The sequence below is a fragment of the Ammospiza nelsoni genome, chromosome 14 (genome assembly GCF_027579445.1).
Source record: "Ammospiza nelsoni isolate bAmmNel1 chromosome 14, bAmmNel1.pri, whole genome shotgun sequence".
NCBI classification, from domain to species: domain Eukaryota; kingdom Metazoa; phylum Chordata; class Aves; order Passeriformes; family Passerellidae; genus Ammospiza; species Ammospiza nelsoni.
In genome coordinates, this window is record NC_080646.1 from 9,642,280 (window position 1) to 9,662,052 (window position 19,773).

Consider the following 19,773-nt stretch of genomic DNA (forward strand, 5'->3'; position numbering starts at 1 on the left):
TCAGCGGGGAAGGGAGGGCCGGGCGGGACTGGAGCGCTCTCTGCTCTCCTATTTTCATAGAAACCGATCTGTGTACCTAGAAAATAACAGGAAGGGAAAGCGCGGGGGGAGGCGCGGGCGGGGTGGGGGGGGATAAGAAGATCCTGTTTTCGGTCGCTGCCCGAGGAGTAATTCGTCGGAGACGGCTCCATATTCCCGGGGCCGCGGCGGCTGCGGCGGGGATGGAGCGGGCGGCGCGGGCGGCGTAGCCCAGCGCGCACGGGGGGGCCGCGGGCAGCGCCGCGCCCGCCGCCGCCGCGGGGCGAGGGCTCCCCGGCCGCCCCCGCCCGGCCAGCCCGCTCCCTGGTACCGGGGGCTGCTGGGGTTGTGTCCAAGGCCTCCCCCTCCCCCGCGTACACACTCACACACACAGACACACGCACACACACTCACACACACACACACACCCCATCTCCTCCTGCCGCCGCCGCCGCCGCCGCCGGAGAGATCGGGGATCGCCCGCGGGCCCGGCCCCGCTCCCGGCTGCGCCCCGTGCCCGGGCGCATCGCACCCCGCGGGGGCTCGCCCGGCTGCCCCCGGGGCGGCGAGCGGGAGGGCGGGGGGACACACGGCGGCTCCCGCGGCGGCTCCCGATGGCTCGTCCGCGGCCCCGAGAATACAAGGCTGGAGACCTGGTGTTCGCCAAAATGAAGGGGTACCCGCACTGGCCGGCCCGGGTGAGTACCGCGGCGGGGGCGCCCGGCCCCGCGCCGCCGCCCCCATCGCCCCGCGGCCGGGCGGGCAGCGGCCGGGCCGCGGCCAGGAGCCGCCGGAGGCCCCGGCTCCGGCCCCGCCGGACGGGGGGCCGCGGTGCGAGCCCACCCCGCTATTATTGTGCATCTTTTCTTTGATCTGTAGATTTCTCCCCGGCCCCCCGGGAGGAGGAGGAGGAGGAGGAGGTGGAGGAGGAGGAGGAGGAAGGGGGAGGGAGGGGGGCGAGCGCGGGCTGTACCTGGGTTGTTATCGCGGGGAGGAGGCTTGGGGAGCCGGCAGCCCTGCCTGCATGAAAACGATGCTGTTTATTATGCGCCCTCCCTCGCCCCGGCCCGCGGCTCCCCCGGGACACAGAGGGGCCCCCGCCGCCCCCCGCGGCCCGGGCAGGGCAGGGCGGCCGCCGCCCCGCGGCCCCGGGGCCCAGCACCGGCCGGGACAGCGCTGCGGGCCGGGCCCGGGCAGCTGCGGGAAGGGACACGGCCCGGGGCAGGGACAGCTCTGCAGGGGGCGAGGCCCGGGGCCAGGCTGTGCGTGTCCCGGGGCTGCGGGATCAGCCCGGCCCGGGGAGCTTTGGGCAGGGGAATCGGGTCTGGCTCTGTAGCAGCCGCCCCACTGCACCCGGGCTTTTGGGGTCTGCCACACCTCCCGCCGCACCTTGCCCTTTACTGGGTTGACTTTCTTTCATAGGCCTTTGTCATTTTTTGTTTTACACTGCCGTGATGCAACTGAGATGCAAAGGCACCGTGGTCATTTGACGGTCAGATAAGCGCTGATTGTACTTGAACATCCATTTCTGGTGCTGCTACAATAACGAAGGGCAGAGCTTTCCGTGGGGGGTCTGGTGCTGGCACACTTACATGGCCTGTCCTTTCCCTCCTCTTTGGTCACTGTTGTGTAAACTCACTAAGTAACACGTGTTGTGGGAACTCTTGGCCGGCATCAACCAGTGAGTCTGTGTTTACTTGTCTTCCCCGGCCTTGCTGGGATGACTGGGGAGTGCTTCATGCCATTTCCTAGTCAAGGAAAGTTGTTGTTCTTTATGGACTGTAAAGAGCATGAGGATAGTGAAGAGTTGTGTGCAACCTGCAGGGAAACATGGATGAGCAGGGTAGAGATGGACTGACATTTAGCATTAGCCTTGGCAAGACAGCCCTGGAAAAGGATGGGTGTAAGTGCTGGGAAGGTGTCCTGGGCAGAAGTGGGAAGCAGAAGTGGTGTTGAGCAGCAGACACTGTACAAGGAGGGAAGGCCAACACAGCAGGCTTAAGCAAAGGTCGGTAAAAAAAGAATAGCGACAGGGTTCTAAATATCCAGAAGCCTGGTAATGAGGTGGTGCATGCAATTATTTTGGCAGAGCAGGCTAAAATTAGCATGCAAAAGGCCGAACATAATCAACAACGGGTTGTGGTTTTGTAATTCTATCATTATACAGGTTGGTGGATATACTACCTAAAAAATGGCAATTTATGTCAGCAGAACAGCATGAGCCACTGAAAATTGACTTCTTTCCTACCTCTGTCATGGTTTAATTTACTGTGAAAATTTTAATGTGAACAGTTGAGACCATTACCACGTTGAAGCATGTTAATCCCTTTCCTTTTTGAGCCTTTGTAAAACTCCCATTTGTTTACTCAGAAGCAGAACAGGGCCTTTTGTTTTAATGGCATTTTCTTTCCTTTCAAAAAATCATTTATGCTATGCAGCTGATCATAGCTTTTGACTGGCTCACTGAATAGGCACCTGAATGGCAATAATATCCAACAAAGTAGATCTTGACTAGGAAAAAATAGGTGTGCTGTTCACATAACTCACTTCCTTTGTGCAGAGTAACAGGATGTAAAGTTCAAGTGAAGACAAAGCAGTCTCTAGTTATAACATGACTTAGCAAGTAGAGGCAGAACCTGCAGAGAGCCCAGAGTCTACCACCAGGTAGGAAGAGAGCTGTCAGGAGAGGGGAGCATTAGTGCTGGGTGTTAGTTCAGCAGAGTGTGTGCAGAATGTGCTCCTGTGGCTTGTGATGCCATAATATACAACTTCATGGTACGCAGGCTGATATCTGCCTGAACCTTGTTAAAATTACAGTTCATGCCATCCTTGCTAGGACTTTTCATCATCTTGGTTGCCAAGTTTTGCCTGATGCACACTTTCTTCCATGAAGGCAAAACCTAGTGAGAACATTTGTCTTTATTTTGCTTCTCAGAAAACCTTATGGCATACAAATAGGAAGCAAATAAATATTTGAGTTGAGAATGCAACTTCTGATTAACTGAATGTCTTTTATCCAGGGGATTCACTTGCTTCCAGATCCTTGAGTGGTCACTAGCTACTTCTCTCTTCATTATTCAATTAGCATGTTTGATCTTTGTATTCTCATAAAAACTTCTATATTTCATGCTAATATAGTAGCTTCAGTAATATGAGTAACAATACATTTAAATGGCAGTGTTATTGCCCCTACCAAGTGGTGTTTGGCACCAGTGAGACCTTTGGCATGAATTTCCTGTCTAGGGACAAACTTCTTAAACTGTGTTTAATAAACCTGTGAAGTGTTGGAGCAGGACAGAAGTGATCTGCCTGCCCCTTAATGAAACACAGACATAACTGGCCTGGCTCAGAGTCAGCCATGTATTTCTGTGCACATGGGTGGTGTTGTGCAGAGGAGGTTCCTTGGATCCCAGAGGCTCCAGAAGCAGAATGCAGACCTGTCCCAGCTCAGTGACTCCTGTCTCTCCCTGTGGGCTCAGCACTGCAGACAAACCCAGCACAGGCAGCCCTCTCAATCCCTGCCTCAATTCCCACCCCTCTCTTTGGAGCTCTGTTGATCTAGTGATCAGTAAAAACAAGCCTGACAAACCATCCCTATGAGTAAAGAGAGAAAAGAGATGCAGAAAGTGGCAAAATAGTGATGAAATGCCAGAGAGCCATTGGAAAATTGTGTCTTATAACTGATGGAGTGCTCCAGCAGTCGAGCTGCATTTAACATTTCTTTGTAGGTTGGTCTAGAATTCATTTGAGAAGGACTGGATTTGCCACACTTGGCCAAAAGAATAATGGCCAGATATCTGATGGCTGAAAGAGATCACTTAGGTCTTATTACCTGGAAGGGCTGCTTTGCTTTTTGGTATCACATTTTCTTGTGCCAAGCCAAAATTTCCTTTAGCTTCACTGAAAGACAACAAATCTGTTTAGAATTGTATTGAAGTTCAATAATAATGGTAAAGGAAATACAGTTTGGTTAATGTGGTTTTTATGTTTGTCTGTGATGTCTGTTGTCTTCAGATGCTCATCAAAAATGCAGGATAAATATAAACTGGCCAGGTCGTCAATCCAACAAGTAAGCAATTGTGTATCCAGAGAGCATGCAAAAATAGAGGGAAGATATCATTGCGGTTAAAATGTAGAAAATAAGAATTTAATTTGTTGTACATTTGATGAGTGGCCTTTGCCTTTGAAGCACTAAATCTCCCTGTATCTTACTTCCTTGTTTGTAAAAGACAGTTAACAACTCTTGTCCCCTTAAAAAGGTGTTGTGGAGACAAAATCCCTAAGGGTTTATGAGTTTCTTTGATGCTGCTGTGATAGGAGCTGTATTAGCACACATATACAGAAAAACCTCTTCCTTCAGATACCCTAGTTTATCTAGGATAAATGTCCTGGTTTATTGAGAATTTGCCCCTTGAATAGTCACTCAGATGAGATAAAAGGGAAAACTAGTGGTAGATTCAGAAAGATCAATAATGGTGTTTGTTTTATGAGTGACCCTGAAGAAACAATAGGCACTTAGTTGCTGAAATTAGCTACTGATTTAAAAATAGGAAGGAAGCTGTTAATGCAACTGTAGAGAGCAGAGAAAAAGTCTGGAATGACCTCAATAAAATAAGAACATGCCCAAATAAATGGCTGGTGCCATTATTGAACAGAAGGCTAGGATTGTGCAGCTGGGGAGACAAGAACTGTATTTGGATAAGAAGCAGGAGTTTGTGTATGAATGGCAAAGTTTATTTGGGATGATATAAGAGACCCAAGCAGGTAAGACAATGTATTTTAATGTAAATAAAATGGATTTTATTATAAATAAGGGATGTTTAAAGCTGTTTAGAATATTGTGCTGGGAGGAGAACACAGCCTTTAAAATGTTGGTGTTACACCATTATGAAGGTGTATTTGCCATCTTGTTGGGGTGAAGTTCCCATTTGCTGGAAGTTCCCATTCCCTGTTTGTCTTGTCCAGTTCCTTTATTGCTACTCTGAATTAACATGTACTCTAACTCCAGATTTGCTACTTAGCTAACAATGAATGAATGCCACTCTTATGAATGCCACTGTGAAAAAACATCTGCCAGTAGCAATGGCAGGATGGGATTTGGGGCACTTCAATGTATTAGTTGCAAATGGATGTGAAATGTTCAGTATATTGCTTAGAGTAATACATAGTAAATGCTGTCATTTTAATGGGAACTAGTGTCAGTGGCAGGCTGAGCCATCATAATGTAGTGATTACATGGGAGTTTTCAGCTCAGTGTTTTCAGTATTGTTGACTGTGTCCCCCCTCCAACAAGGCATGAAAGTAAGGCACCTCAAAGTATGAACTGAAATCATTCAAGGAAAAGGTTTAAAGGTAAGCTTCTGCCTAAAGACTGTGTTAGATGACAGCCTAGAAAGGCTCATAACACTGTGGTATCATAATGTAATATAATGATAGACACTGTTAAAAGAAATGGCTACTACAGAGTAACAGAAGACTTTCAGTATCAGCAAAAAAAATTTTCAAAAATATATTTTGGACACCCCTATGCAGAAATTTTAGTAAATAAGCCTCTGTCATCCAGTTCAGTGAAGTGTGGATGGAGCCAGAGGGTTGATTTTGGTGCAGTTGTAGAAATAGGACCAAGGCTTATATTCTGACATCATTTTATAAAGTACAAGGTACAGAAACAACTTTGGTCTGTTATAATGGCCAGTATGACAGCTTGCAAATATTGAACTCTCCAACACATCATAGAAGAAAGGTTCTGTGTTTTAAGTGTTTGATATTTAAAACAGACCATTTGTTTTTTTATTAATACAAGAATAAGGGAAGGTGGGTTTTTCCCTGGCAGGGTTTATCTTTTTTGGCAAAGAATGACAGACAAAAATCAGATTAGATCCAGAAAACTTCAAAGGGTCCATCAAAATAGACAACAGATCTTTCTCTGTGTTTTTCTGCCAAAACTTGGTCTGCAGTCTTTTGAGCTTTTCTCCTTGGCCACTTGGGACCTGTCCAGTCCTGCGCCATGTGCTTTTCTCCTTTCCCCCTTTTGGTTGCTCTGGTTTATGATCTCACTTTTGCCATGTTACTAAATATGAGTCCCCTGTGACTTTTCCTTTACCAGCTCAGAGCTTCTTCAGCCTCTCTCCCTCTTTAATTATGTACCTCACCATACATCAGTCCTTGGAGATCTGCGAGCAATTTTTCCTGGCAGGTCTCTGTTTGTTCCTTTCTGAGATGAGACAGATTTGCTGATCACTGCACAGGTTGGCTTATCCTGGGAACTGATGGTGAGGTTGTGGCTTCTTCAGGCAGCACTTCCATGAGTTCTGCTCTGGTGCATGGGAGAGGAGTACATTTGGGGCAATGAGTCCTTTATGGAATTGTTTGGACTTTCTAATTCTTCTGCGCCACCTTGACACATGTTGCTTAGACAGCATTTAAACTTATTTGCAGATACCTGGTCATGTCCTGGAGTACAGGTGAATGCATTTTCAGTGACCTAATCAGTTCATTGAGTAATGAGTCCTTCATTTCCTGAAACAAAAGTAACAAGGAGTGAAGTATTAATTGTCCTACTGTTTGGAAAGTAGGGAACTTAAGTAGCTGATGGTCTTTTTCTGTCCTCCTGCAATCACTTTGAAGTCTGAATTAAAAAGATTTCATCTGAGGATTGTAGCATAAAATGTCATAATTTTTATACATGAAGTTGAACCATATCTTACAATAAAACCTTTGCTCTTGTTTGGGAAACAAATCATTTTGGGGCCAAGATGTTCCATGTTTGTTGTTAGCACAGCAGGGATATAAGGGAAAACATCTTTAAAATTCAGTTCTTTAAATCTCTCTGCTGTTTTTTTCCCTCTTTAATTAGTTTAAATAATTAGCCCCAAATGTGCAAGTCTGATCTTTTTGTGTAGATGACAATAGATGGATACATCTTCTCCTCCAGTGTCACAATTTTGAGTCCAAATGAAGCTAACAGTTGTCTCAGAAGTTTTGAAGCAATAAGCAAAAATTTTTTCATACCCATACTCTACAGATTTTTTGTTAGATTCTTTTCCTTATTACTTTGGAGCCACTGAATAATTTTTATCAACTGATCTCATGGAAATCATTGGATATGTATTTTGGATGATGGAACAGTGCCCCTTCCAGTGAAACCTGTAGCCTGTCAAGTCAATCTGTATGTTGCTTCTACAAAAAGATAGGAGAAATATTAGTTTCTCCGCATTAAATGACAGATCTCTTTTTTTATTAGGTAAAGAACCTTTTAGGATTCCCAACTGGAATGAATTTTTTGTAGGCAGCAAAATGAAGACAGAGTTTTCAGCCTTAACTCTTCATTTCCTGATTTTCCTGTCATAATAACACATTAACAAGTCTTCCTGCATTTAGGGTAATAAAAATCTTGTAAGCAAGTGATTGCTGACAGTAAGTATATACAATTGTCATTTGAGGAGAGATGAAAAGACTTCCTCATAATGCTGGAGAAGGGATAACAATGGGGAGAGGCTGGGCATTTTAACTGTTCCAAATGGTGGTGCCTGAGCTGTAAAAACCTTTCCACTGTGTACTTGAGAGGCATAAGGGAGAATGAGGCTGCAGTTTGAGTGGTAAATACAGCAACAAACACTGGGAAGGAGTCTGTGTGGAGCAGGCAGGAGCAGGCTGTGGAGATTAGGAGGAGATTGAGGAGATTAGGTTAGGAGTTAGCTGAACATCAGCACTGTGCTGTTTCTTTAGGCACCCTGGCACTTTCCAAGGCTGCCCCCGTGCCACCATCTCAGATCCCGGCTCCCAGGATGTGTCAGTGTGTGTGCAGCCACACCTGCCCTGGGCACAGGCTGCCCTGGAAAGGAGCAGATGTGAGAGCACAGGAGGAGCACACGGGCAGGGCATCAGCTGGCTCTGGGCTCCAGCAGAGGCAGCAGCAGCCAGTGGTTTGGCTGAAGCACAATGGAGCAGTGAGAATGAACCATTATTTGAGAGATTCCAAGAAATATTTGGCAAACAAGGCGGTATCATGAGGTAAAGCTTTTAAAACTTAAAGAAGGAAACAGATCCTCGCTTCCTCCTCTTGGGAAGGTCTCTGCAGTACTGGCTTTGCACATCTGAGATTGTTTCATTCATTTGTGTAGCAGCCAGTTCTAAACCTGATACTGAAATTGGATATAAACTGCAGATTCATTTCGTTTTCCTTTCTTCTGCTCAGACTGTTTGACATGAGAGGCTTGATAATACTTTTGCCTGAAGGGTGTATGAGACCTGGCTTTGGGGATTGGTTTTGTTTGTTTGTGGGTTTTTGGTTGTAGAAAACAAAAGGAGGGTAAGAAATTTGAGTCAATACTGCAGCATCTTAACAAAACAATGAACTTCCCATGTTATGAAGGAGTTCCTGTCTGAAGTTCCCCATCCTTCAAGTGGTCTCAGGTCAACTCAAATATTATCCTTGGCATCAGTGTTTCTCCAGAAAGACACGTAATGTCCTTGAATTTCAGAAGGATTTGATCTCTGCCTCCTGGCCTTTAGTAAAGCTCTGCTGAAATCTGAAAATGCCTTCAGAGTCAACATAAAGGGAGGACATGACGTGCTCTGCTCTGGGCCAGGTGTCCACAGACTTTGGTCTCTGCCTTAGAAAAGTACATTTAAATCTCTTTCAGCTTTCCATCGGCAGATTGAAAGGTTAATTAGCATACATCTGTAGCCCTGACAATGCAAACTGGAAACAACTGTTTATTTTGCCTTGCAGCAATGTGTAGAAAACCTAGAGAGAGGCTGTTTGCCAGCTCTGGTTTGGCTGCTTGAATAGAAGACATCATATAACAAAAGAGGAAAAACAGGGCAAGGAATATCATTTACCAAAGAATTTCCTTAAGATCATCAGTTAACAAAACATCCTACATGCAGCAGAGTAAGTAGGGCCAGGGAGGAAGGAAAAAATTCCAGGCTGTAGGGACCTTACAGATGTCACTGTGGTGTCACTGATGTCAGCTAGGAAACAGTGTCAGCCTTTAGAGTCAGGAACTTTGTCCTCCTTGGCCTTGGAAGGCACCTACCTATGAAGCCACTTAAAATACAAAGAGTCAAACTACACCAAAGGCAGAAGAAATTCTAAGTCTGGGAGAGCTCAAGATACAATTGCACAATAATGCAAACCATTTCTGGGAATCAATCCCATATCAGACTGGATTACTGAATGTACTAAATATAAGTACATATTGAAACTTAATAATAACACAGGGAGTGACCTTACAGAGATGTGGCATCAGTCTGGAGATGCAATCCAGGTGGGAGAAGCAGGAAAGTGCAAAGAGAGGAGCAAAAGCTATAGTTGCAAAGAACAATTCTGGAGTTGCTGCCATTTCCTTGATCTGCTGATGTGTTTTGCATACAAAGTCATTGGAACCAAGCAGCTCTTTTTTGCTAGTTTCTCTTCAGCTTCACAAAACTATACTTTACAGCATTCACACCTGTGGGTTACTGTCAGCCCTTTCTTTTAATTCTTGGAGGACAGTGTACCTTCATCATCTGGAATCTCTTCCACATGTAGAAAACAAGAATCCAGCTCTCCATCCCTGACTGTTACCCCAGGCTCTGACCCGTTGTTTGTTAACCAGGAGGCAGCTCCTGCTGCTCCTCTTCTGCTTAATCCTCTGGGAGATGCTTGGATGTAGGGCACTTAGAGTTCACCTTTTCTGTGGCACTGTGGGGTGGGACATGGAGCAGGGTTTGGACTCACTTGTGCCATGAGTTGTCTGTCCTGGCACAGCAGCATAAGGGGGTGCCAGAAAGCAGAGCACTGAACCTCAAAAGGAGATTTGTCTCCTTCCTCCTCTTGAGTTTTGCTTTTCGCTTTCCTACCTCTGAACACTCAATCAATCCCACCAGCCCCACTGAATGTTTTTGGTGTATGCATTGCCCTAAGCATCTGTGTATTTCTCTTAGGTTCATTTAACATGTTCCAGGCTGTCCATCCATGTCCTGCACCAGGGCTGGACCATTCTCCCAGGTGCAGTTTCACTCTGTGGGGCTCTGCCCACGCTGGCAGGATGTGTGTTTGTATATGGGATTGCTGCAGAGTGCCTTGACCTTTGCAGCACACTGGTTATTCAAATGTAACTTGTGGTCCACTATTGGCTTCCTGTAGTATTGCTGCTTCCAGCTTTCTCTCTCTGACACTGCCAATCCTTTTTCCCAGCTGTGTTGTGTTTTTCCCTGTGCAGACTGAATTTCAGTTTACGTGCAGCTCGTATTTCTCACAGAGCCAGGGCTGTGAGTCAGTTGTCACTGGGTTTACAATCCCTGGGTGAAGGGAACTGACTGCACACCTACGAGCCTATCTTTGAATGTTTGCAAAGGTTCCCACCTTGCTGTCCCAAATGCCACTTCCAGAACCTGGAAAAAGGAGCTGAGGGAGGCAGATCCTGGCAAGAAATACACCTAAACGAGGCATCTCATGCCAGGCACTGTGTCCTACTGTAGTGGCGTGTTTTTGTCATCTTTTTCTTGAACTAATTAGTTGCTTGTTGGTTTTCAGCCCAGATGTCATAGTTTCCATCTGAGCCAGTGTAAATTTGTATTTCTGTAAGGAATTCTTCAGACTCTATTACCTGGCATCCAATTAAGTAGCGTTCATTCATTTGCAGAATTGAGGTTCCTGTGTTCTTAGCACATACTCTTGCTGCTGTATTTCATTATCCCCCAGTAGGACAGGGCTGGGGAATTTCATGTGTTAGTTGCCCTGCCCCGATCCACTGCATGGCTGTCCTGGGTGTTATGGAATTGCAGAAGGAAGATGAGACCTTATCCCAGTAGTTTGCTCTCTAAAGACCATGTCCCACAGGCAGAGAATGAGTTTGACTGCATAAAGATTCCTTGATTTCAGTAAAACTGCTTACATGTGTGCTGACATGCCTGTAGAAACATAAAGTAGGACCACAGCCTAAGGGAGAAGGCAGACGTTCATCTTAAAAAAAGAAAAAATAAAATCCGACATTCCTTACTGCAGTGTCTCTCCAGATACCAGGACTTTTGAAAGATATTATTGGTGCAGCAAACTCAAAAGATAATTCTTTTCATATGGTGTCTGGATCAGGTGACTTGCATATGTGCAGGTACCCCTTCTACTGTTTTTTATCAGAAGTTCTTTTTCAAAATCTTCCTCTTGTGCAAATTTTATTTTCCCTTGTCACAGTCAGTATTTCTATCAAAGCTTGTAGAAGAAGGTAGCATAAAGCTATTAAGGCTCATGGTTAGAATTTTAATGTCTGCAAAGTAGTAAGTTTGCTTTATCTGATAATATTTTGTTTTATTTGCACTTATTTGTGTGACTCTGCTTTGGAGCTTTTTAATGTTTGTAAGGTAGTGGGTCAGTTTTGTGAACAGATTTTTTCAATTGGCACTTCTGGTAAAATGACAAGAACTCCTTGTTAAAAGATGAAAACATTAGAGAAAACCCATTTGTCAGATGGGGCTCTTCAGCATTAAAATGCTGTGAATGTTTGCTCCTTATCTTTTAGAGGATGCTTTATGCCATCTCCTGCCTCACAAATGAATGGATTCACCTGTGTATATAATTGCCATGTTATTGTGCTGGATGGGATCTGATCATACAAAGACAATGGCTTTGTTTATGCTGCCAAACTGTATGCCCAGCTGTGCTTGCAGGATCAAGCCTCTAGCTGTTAACTTTCTAGAAGGCCGTAATAATAAAGATTTTAGTGGCAATATGTTCAGAAGAAATGCCAGCTTTCTTTAGCAGATGTGGGAGCAAGTGGAACAATTTTTTAATGAGAAGCTTTTGCTTTTTCTGAAACGTTTGCTACTGGATAATGGTGTTAGTTTGCTTGTTTGTCAAATGTCAGCCAGGCAGTGACCTGCAGTAATGACAGGGGTGTCAGGGTTGGTACCAAGGCAGATTTATGGAAAATGATGCCATCCTGAATGCTGCTTGTGAGGCTGAACTGGGGATCTTGACAGGTAGAAGCAGTGTGAGCTAAAACACTGTGGTTGTGGAGTGTGGTTTGGACACATCATGTGTCATCACCAGTGCAATAAAAACTAAAGGCAAGTGACAGAATTAAAATTTTCAATACTGACAGAAAGGCTTTTGGTTGGATATTCTTGATTTGTATGAGGTCTGTATAAACACTCTGTCTGGATCCCAGTATAAATCTGTATGTGCAGTGTTCCCTAATGCCCTTCCTAGTTCCAGATAAATGTACCACTAACCAAGTCCTCTTTTATTTGTAATTGCCTTTTCCATTTATTTGCACAACATGAGTTAGAATAATATGCTGTTTCTTCATAGCTGCTTTTTAAAACAAAATAGCAACCTGATTTAAAACATGCTTAGTATGGATGCCATCCCTGATTCATAGGTTTTAAAAATTTAATATTAATGTATGTGGGAAATAGTACAGTTCCACACATGTAATTTGTTCCTTGACAAGCTAGATCCTTAAAATTAATCTTCTGGTTACCTCTCCCATTCTGGGATAGAAATGAGAAACAGTGATGGGCAGAAGGTGGAGAGATGGAAAGTCAGAGAAAATCAGAGGAGGAAAGCAGATTCTGGAGTAAACTTTGTGACATAACTGCACCTGAGTTATTGGGTTTTGTAGGTAACTTGTGTTCTTGGCAACACTGTTTTCTGAGAGGTTCTTTGAGAATAAAACAAAATACTGACACATACTTTGTACATCTATTCAGCTTAACATGCTGGATAGAAACAATGGATATTAAGCAGTAACTCTTGATCCTACACAAATATAAACATATAGGCAACTTCAAGCCCATTATTAATCCATGTGAATTGAGAGTACTTACATGCTTAAAACTCCTATTTAGTGGTTTTGATGTAAATTTTTTCTTTATAATGATGGGCTGCTCCCCTGCAAATCTGGTCACCACCATGTTGATGTATTCATCTTGTCTCTGACATTAATGCCACTTATATTTCTAAAAATACATCTTTTTATCTTTCATGTTTTCATTATTTGATTTGAGCTATTTTTTCTAACATGGTTTAGTAATTAGGATCTAAGTTCATAGGTGTACAGTACATAATGGAGTGCCTTGCATACTTTAATATAGTTTCATTCCTGTAAGCTGCTGCTTGAGTTTTGGAGGGCTGGGAAAATTAATAAATAAAGTTGTTATTCTTTTAGGGACTATCTAAGTAAATTTCAGCAGCATTATATTTAGAGTCAAAACTAAATGAAAACTCTCATTCTGAGATTTTGGAAGCAATAAAATGGGCAAGTGGGGAGTGGTATGATTTGATTTGGAAAAACTTGTTCCTGAGTCTCTTTAGGCAGGGGGATTAAAATTCCTAAGAGTTTAACCCAGACTGGGGGACTTTGCAAAGGAGGTATTTGGCACCCCAATGGCAACTCCTGGAAATACGAGCACAGACTGAGAGCAAACCCAGTAAAAATACCAAAGCTGGGTCCAAGTGCTGCACAGTGACTCCATGGATCTTTTTTCATTCCATGGTTTTAGCAACCCAGTTGACATGGGCAAAAGCTCCATTGTCGCAAAATAGTTTGGGTGTTTAATGGCTTGTTTTGTGCCTTAGAGGGTGGCTGAGGCTGGGTGAGTAAAGGAAACAATTAACTACAGCCAGTTGTGAGGTTTAGAGCAACCAGAGCTTTCAGAGACCCTGAGCCCTCCTGCAGGTACGAGTTTGCAGTTTGGCAGCAGAGCAAACAGAAAAACCTGCCTTTGCAGAATTACTACAAATCACTCCATTTCATTGCCTTTGCAATTAGATTTCATTGCTTCTCATTTCCCCCAGCCTGCGTGCACATTGTTGCTTTTTACGTGGCGCTTGCATCACAGCAAAACAACTGTGCCAGTGATGTGAGTGCTCAGACCTATCCAGAGCCCCAGAGTGTGATGTGAGGCCTGTGCCACGCGCCACGAGCAGGTGAGAGCTGCCCCTGGGGGCTGTGATTGTGGCAGTGCCACTGTGGCAGCCCTGGTGCCTGCAGATGTTCCACAGCTGGTGCAGGCTGTCTGTGCCTAACAGGTACATCAGCTCACATCCCAGCAAACACAGCTTGGTGTTTGAAGGAGTTCTGAAATCCTGTAAATAGGTGTTCTGGTGGGACACATTGAGGCTGTGAGGTTTTATGTTCTGTGAGTCCACAGAGTGGCATAATGCAGACAAATACGTCTTGGCTTGGCTGCGGCTCCATTCCCTCTGGAGGGCTGGTGGGACACTCATAGTCCCATCTCAGCTGCTGCACCTGAACATCAGAGGGTTGCAGGATACTAAAAATGCTCTGTGTTTTCAAGGGATCAAGATTTTGTGTTCTATTCCCAGGTAACAGTAAGCATTTTCTGTATGAGGCACTTGTTCAGTGGCAAGGAGTATTTCAGGCCCCTGATGTTACCCCCCTTAGCTGCAAGTGATGGGAAGAAAACAGGTCACAGAGGAGACAGGAGGGTTTTCTGTGCCCAAAAGCCCAGATAATGGTGGAATCTCCAGTCTCAAGCTTGAACCCCCCTAGCAGGAGCGAGGGGCTGCAGTAAGTGAAAGAGACTGTTCTTTTCTTTGTCTCAGGTGTGTGTCCACCCTGTCACAAACTGGAGGGCTCTGTTCTCCATCAACCACGTTTCCTTACCCAAAACAATCTTAGCCATAAGTTGTAATGCCATAAGGTTTTGTGTATTCCTTGGGAAGCTCTGTGTTCTTCAGCCTAGAAATATTGTGTAAATCTGATTTTTTCAACTGACTTTTTGGGGTAGAAAATGATACTGAAAAAGAAATGGTAGATTAAGCCAGCCAAGTCTAGGAGACTGCAGTCTTCTGGAAATTTGCTTACCTTTTGGCTTTAAGTGTGCTGATAGGAGTATAAGGCCTTGCAACACTTATTTTAATAAAAGCTTGGACAGTGGAATATGGAGCTTTGGGTGGAACAAATGAGCGTCAAGTATAAATTCAGTTGTGAGCGTTTGACCAAATGTCAACGCTCTAGGCCGGCTGCATCTAATTGAAAGTGTTCTGATCAAGTTAACTGGCAAAAAAAAATCCTGCCTCATGAATATAACATTCTCCCTTAAAACCAAACACAATCAATGAAGTATTAACATTCTAGTGTAAATATTGGGAGGCCAAAAAATATTTCTCAGTCTGAAGTGTTCTTATACATCCATGCACTCTGAGAGATGTGATACAGAAAGTGGCAGGGTTTATCTGAACACTTTGGGGAAGAAGGTTACATGACTCTTCATGTCTTTTTGGTTTTTAAGAAGAGAGTAGGAGGACAGAAATACAATGTTTGTAAATGTCCTGTCCCTGAAATTTCTCACTTATTGATGTCTTGACTGGTTATTTAATTTTTATTTGCTGTATGTCTTCTAAACACATTTTATATGTGCATTTCTTTCACACTTGTATATTTCAAGACTAAGATATTTGTGGTAAGATGGTAACCAAATGGGATAACCAAATTTTGTCATCAGAAATTGCTTTCATTAGGTGTTAGTGGGCCCACTCTGATTTGCTTTGGTGGATGTACATTGCAAACAATATTTTGATATCTGAGGAATAATTCAGATTAAGAGAAGCAAGCCCTCGCTGTGCTTAAAGGTAAGCAAAGTAAATCTTAAATGCCTCAGAGCTGGCAATATTTGTTTAAAATAAATGAGCTCTCCCCACCCATACACAAATAAAAAGTAATTTTGTGAGCCATGAAACTTAAGAAGTTTATTTTTCTCTGGCTTGCTTTTGTGTGGATTTCCCAGTGTCTGATGTTTTGATTCAGCCTGCATTGCAAGCTGTCTCTCAGCATATGGACTGCTTGTCTGCCCATCTTCTGTTGGACAGTCTCTTTATCACAAAACATGGGGAAACTTAATATCTCTCTGGCCTTTCTCCTTTTGTCTGGTTTGGCAAAATTGTCTGACGTGTCCCTGAGTTATTGCAGGTAAGAGTCAGGCTGAAAACAGTGTGATCACAGCCTTTTCTCTCCTTGGGGAAGAGTCTGGGGAAAACAGAATCCTAGTGGTAGAACCATTGCTTCATTCACAGTAGCAAGGAAACACTTCATTTGAGAACACAGAGCATTTCTGCAGCAGCCTGGCTTTGGGCTGTGCTCACTGGGAGGATTGCAGTTGGGTAACCTGAAATGCAGCTCTGGCAGAGCTGGAAGTGTGCATTATTAGGAATTCCTCTCATTTTGGCAGTAGACCTCAGGTGCTTTATAAGAGCAGTCCCATAGTCCCCATTCATAAAAGTGAGGCTGGAGGAGATGCAGTGATTCATGTGGACAAGGTCATCCCAGAGGCCAGGGGCAAGGAGAGGACTTGTCTTTGTATCCCCCAAATCTCCTCCTCTGCCATCTTCCTCCCAGCAGCCCCAGCAGTGCAGAGAATCACATGAACAGATCAGTTATCTACAAAGTCATGCATATAGACACCAGTCACGCAGAACTAAGCTCTGGCCCCATTTTCATACTGGAGATTAAAGCAGCCCTGCAGAAAGTGTATTTCAACTTTCTGTCTTAAAAATATGCTGCTAATTAGGGATGTAAAGGGGCTGAACCCAGCTGCAAGACTGCTGATCTTTCCTAGTGAGACATTGCTACCAGCATTGTTTGGACTCCAACTAACCCTTCATTGTCTTCTATCTCGTTGAGGTCCTGAGCATGCACAGGGGGAAAAAAGGGAGGATTGATGTCTTTATATTGTCATTTCTGGCTGTCTGCAGGATACCCTTCAGCCATTTTCAGCAGTGTTCAGAAGTATGCTCTGCTGGTTTTAATCTTGTTTTGCTTTTTGTTTTTGCTGGTGGCACTCTTCCATGCCCAGAGACTTTTTTAATTTTTACTTTTGTAGCTGTGCAATTCCAGCTTATTAAGTTGGATTCTGCTTCCAGTCTCACCCTTCGCAGGGTTATCTTTTTTTAATGGGTGAAAAAGTGCATATGCCAGCATTCCACACCAGGAGTTCAGGTATGTGATGTACATTGGGGAGTAGTGCTCTGCTTCAAATATCAGTCTTGATACATGAGAGGAAAAGTCAGCAGTCTCCAATCAGCTGCAGTTGGATTGCTCTTCAATTTAAGCACTATGGAATTTGAGTCACAGTTTTTAGCTTGAAGCAGGTTGGATTTTTAATTTTTTTTTCTTTTTTTTTTAACATTTTAGGATCCTCTGGGAAAAAAAAATTAATATTTTACATCTTGCAGAACAGTATTTTAAATAATGGTTTAGAAAAGATACTGCTATACTGCTGACTCCCAGTAGCATTAGCTATTAAAAAGCATAATAAATCCATTGGAATAAAAATGTTGTAGTAAAGCAAAATATCCTATTTTAATAATGGATTTTGAAGACTATTGCTTTTATCCATCTAGAGTTCTGCTAATAAGCTAACTGCAAAAGATCAAGCTGCTTGCATGTGTTGGGCAATAATAAGCAATTTGAACCACTTTGCAGCAAATGCTATAGGCCTGTGCTCCACTGCTGTGCAGCAGCAGCTCCAGGGATTTCAGAGGGAGATGTGGATCTCAGCAATGGCTCTGTGTGCTTTTGCCAATCAAAGGCATTTACACTATCTCAAAACAATCAGTGATTACTGCTCTGCAGTTTTTATTCCCCCTTTTTGCAAAATAAAAGGAAATCTTGTGGGTTTTGCTGCCCACATAAGCATCCCTGCATGCTGATGTAAAGTTTTCGTTTCTGTAAATGGGGACTGATAGATATTTTGCATAATACCTGTTTTTGTGTGTGTGTAAAATTCTGCTGGAAAGCAATAGGACAGGGTCTGGTGGAAAGATAGACTGGAATTCCTCCTGCTTCTGAGCGGCTGCTTATCCCCAGCACGGAGGTTTTGCGATGGATGGAACAGGACACCTGCTGCCCCTGCAGCGGAGGGAGATGCCCCTGGGCTGCCCGTCCTGCCCTGGGGCAGCGCTGCCCCTTCCCGGCCCTGCAGGGACACCAGCGTGCCCGGAGCGCTGTGCCAGCCCGCAGGGACAAAGCTCCGTGCCGCTGTCCCTGCGTGTGTGTCACAGACACGGTTCCCATCTTGCAGGGAGTGTGGAGCTCTGCAGAGCTCAGCACAGGGAGGGGGTGCAGCTCCTCTGCACCAGCGCTCCCAGCGAGCTCCCCAGCCTGTCAGGAATATGGCACGGGCATGTTCCGGTATCCCACGGGCAGGCACGGGGATTATTTGTGCCGGTGCTGCTGTTGTCCTTGTCGCTGGGCTCTGCCCTGCAGCGCCAGCCCAGCCCAGCCTCGCTCCCCAGCGTCCCCAACCCTGGAAGGGAGCGCTGCGGTGCCAGGGCTCCAAAGCCACCCCGACAGCCCGCGGGGACACTCCCTGAGAAATCAGCGATTGCTCGGCACCACCGAGAGCAAAACACTCGGGCTGCACACCCATCCCAGCCAGTAAAGCACAGTGTAAGGATCTGACAGATTTCTTGCCTCCACGTTGGTAGTCACTAGCAACACGGCTTGATAAAGCCCCGCTCTGGTTGGAGAGGAGCGAGCTGAATTTTCTGTTCGGTGTTCTTGACCCCAGAAGCCTGGCGTTTGTTTACTGGAAAAAACCTCGCAGTTACATCTTTAAAGCTCTGCTGCTCGGTTGGCAAACAAACGCTGGGCAGTGCGGCTCTGCTGAGGTTGTGCAAAAAGAAAGCAATTGTTATTCATTAAGCAGATGACAGCAACGGGAGCTGAGGGGATAAAACTCGAAATCTGAAACCACCTGCTTTAATTTTAGCCATAATTGAAGCGGCTGCCCATGGTGCTGCTGATGCACATGTCAGATTTGCACGCCATGCGCTGCTCGCACTGATTTCTGTGGCAGCGAGCTGCAGCCCGCTCTGCTTCAGGCAGGGATGGAGCCGTGTTTGATTGCAGGTTGTAGCAGGTACTTGAGAATCTGCCTGTTTCCTTCCAGGAGCAAAACACAGTCGCAGTCTGGCTCTCTGATAGACAAATGCTTTAGTCATTAGTGAGGTTTCTGTGACTACAACACTGTGTTCTAGTATGGGTGCTCTTTCCTCTTTTGTTCCTGGTTCAAGGCAGCGATGCTTTTTTTGCTCTTGTGCTCATGCGCTCACTCTCTTCCTCTCCCTCCCTCCCCGTCTCTGTCTTTGATCTTGCTGATATGGGGGAAAATATCGGATCCAAATCTGCAGCATATTTAACCAAAACATCCTGTAGAATGGGAATAAATTGTGACTGAGTGCAGCAGCAGGAGATTGCAGTATGGTTGCTTGTACTGTTTGCTTTGAGCTACACCAAAACAACAGCAATTGTCATGGAGTGCAGGGGTTGTTCTGCAGCTAAATAAGCACGAAGGGACTCCACATTCACAGAGGGCTAAGGTGGCTTTACTGGAAATAGGGAGACTGGGCAAAGATCTCCTCTCGCAGTCTCTAATGCAGGGATTTATGTGAAAGAGGTAAAACGGGAAGAGACCTTTCCTAATGGCAGAGAGGGTCTCATCCTTCACTAAATTCTCTGGAGTTTCTGCCACAGAGTTCAGTGGCCCTAAGATAACACTGTCACTTTATATCCAACCTTGTTATAGCACTAGCAACATAAGCCCCAGAGCTGGGGAGCTCACAGCAATATCAGTGGAGGCAGGAAAAGTCTTGACCTCAGCTGCAGAGTGAAATGTTAGAGTGGGAGCATTAACAGTCTCTCCTTGAGCTGTTTGGTGCAGATTTATGCTGCATGTGTTTGTATGTGTATGCCAGCTCCCAAAAGCTATGAAAAGCTTTTTTATGGTTTCATGTGATGATACATA

The 19,773-nt window shown here is 44.9% G+C and overlaps 1 protein-coding gene across 1 annotated transcript in view; it reads left to right on the forward strand.

Moving 5' to 3' along the window:
- The first annotated feature begins 350 nt into the window (after positions 1-350).
- HDGFL3 (HDGF like 3) overlaps positions 351-19,773 on the forward strand; it is a 36,353-nt gene continuing 16,930 nt past the window's right edge. Inside the window, exon 1 of the mRNA XM_059482488.1 lies at positions 351-716. Within this exon, the coding sequence (XP_059338471.1) occupies positions 633-716 (84 nt within the window). The 5' untranslated portion in view covers positions 351-632. The remainder of the gene's footprint in view (positions 717-19,773) is intronic.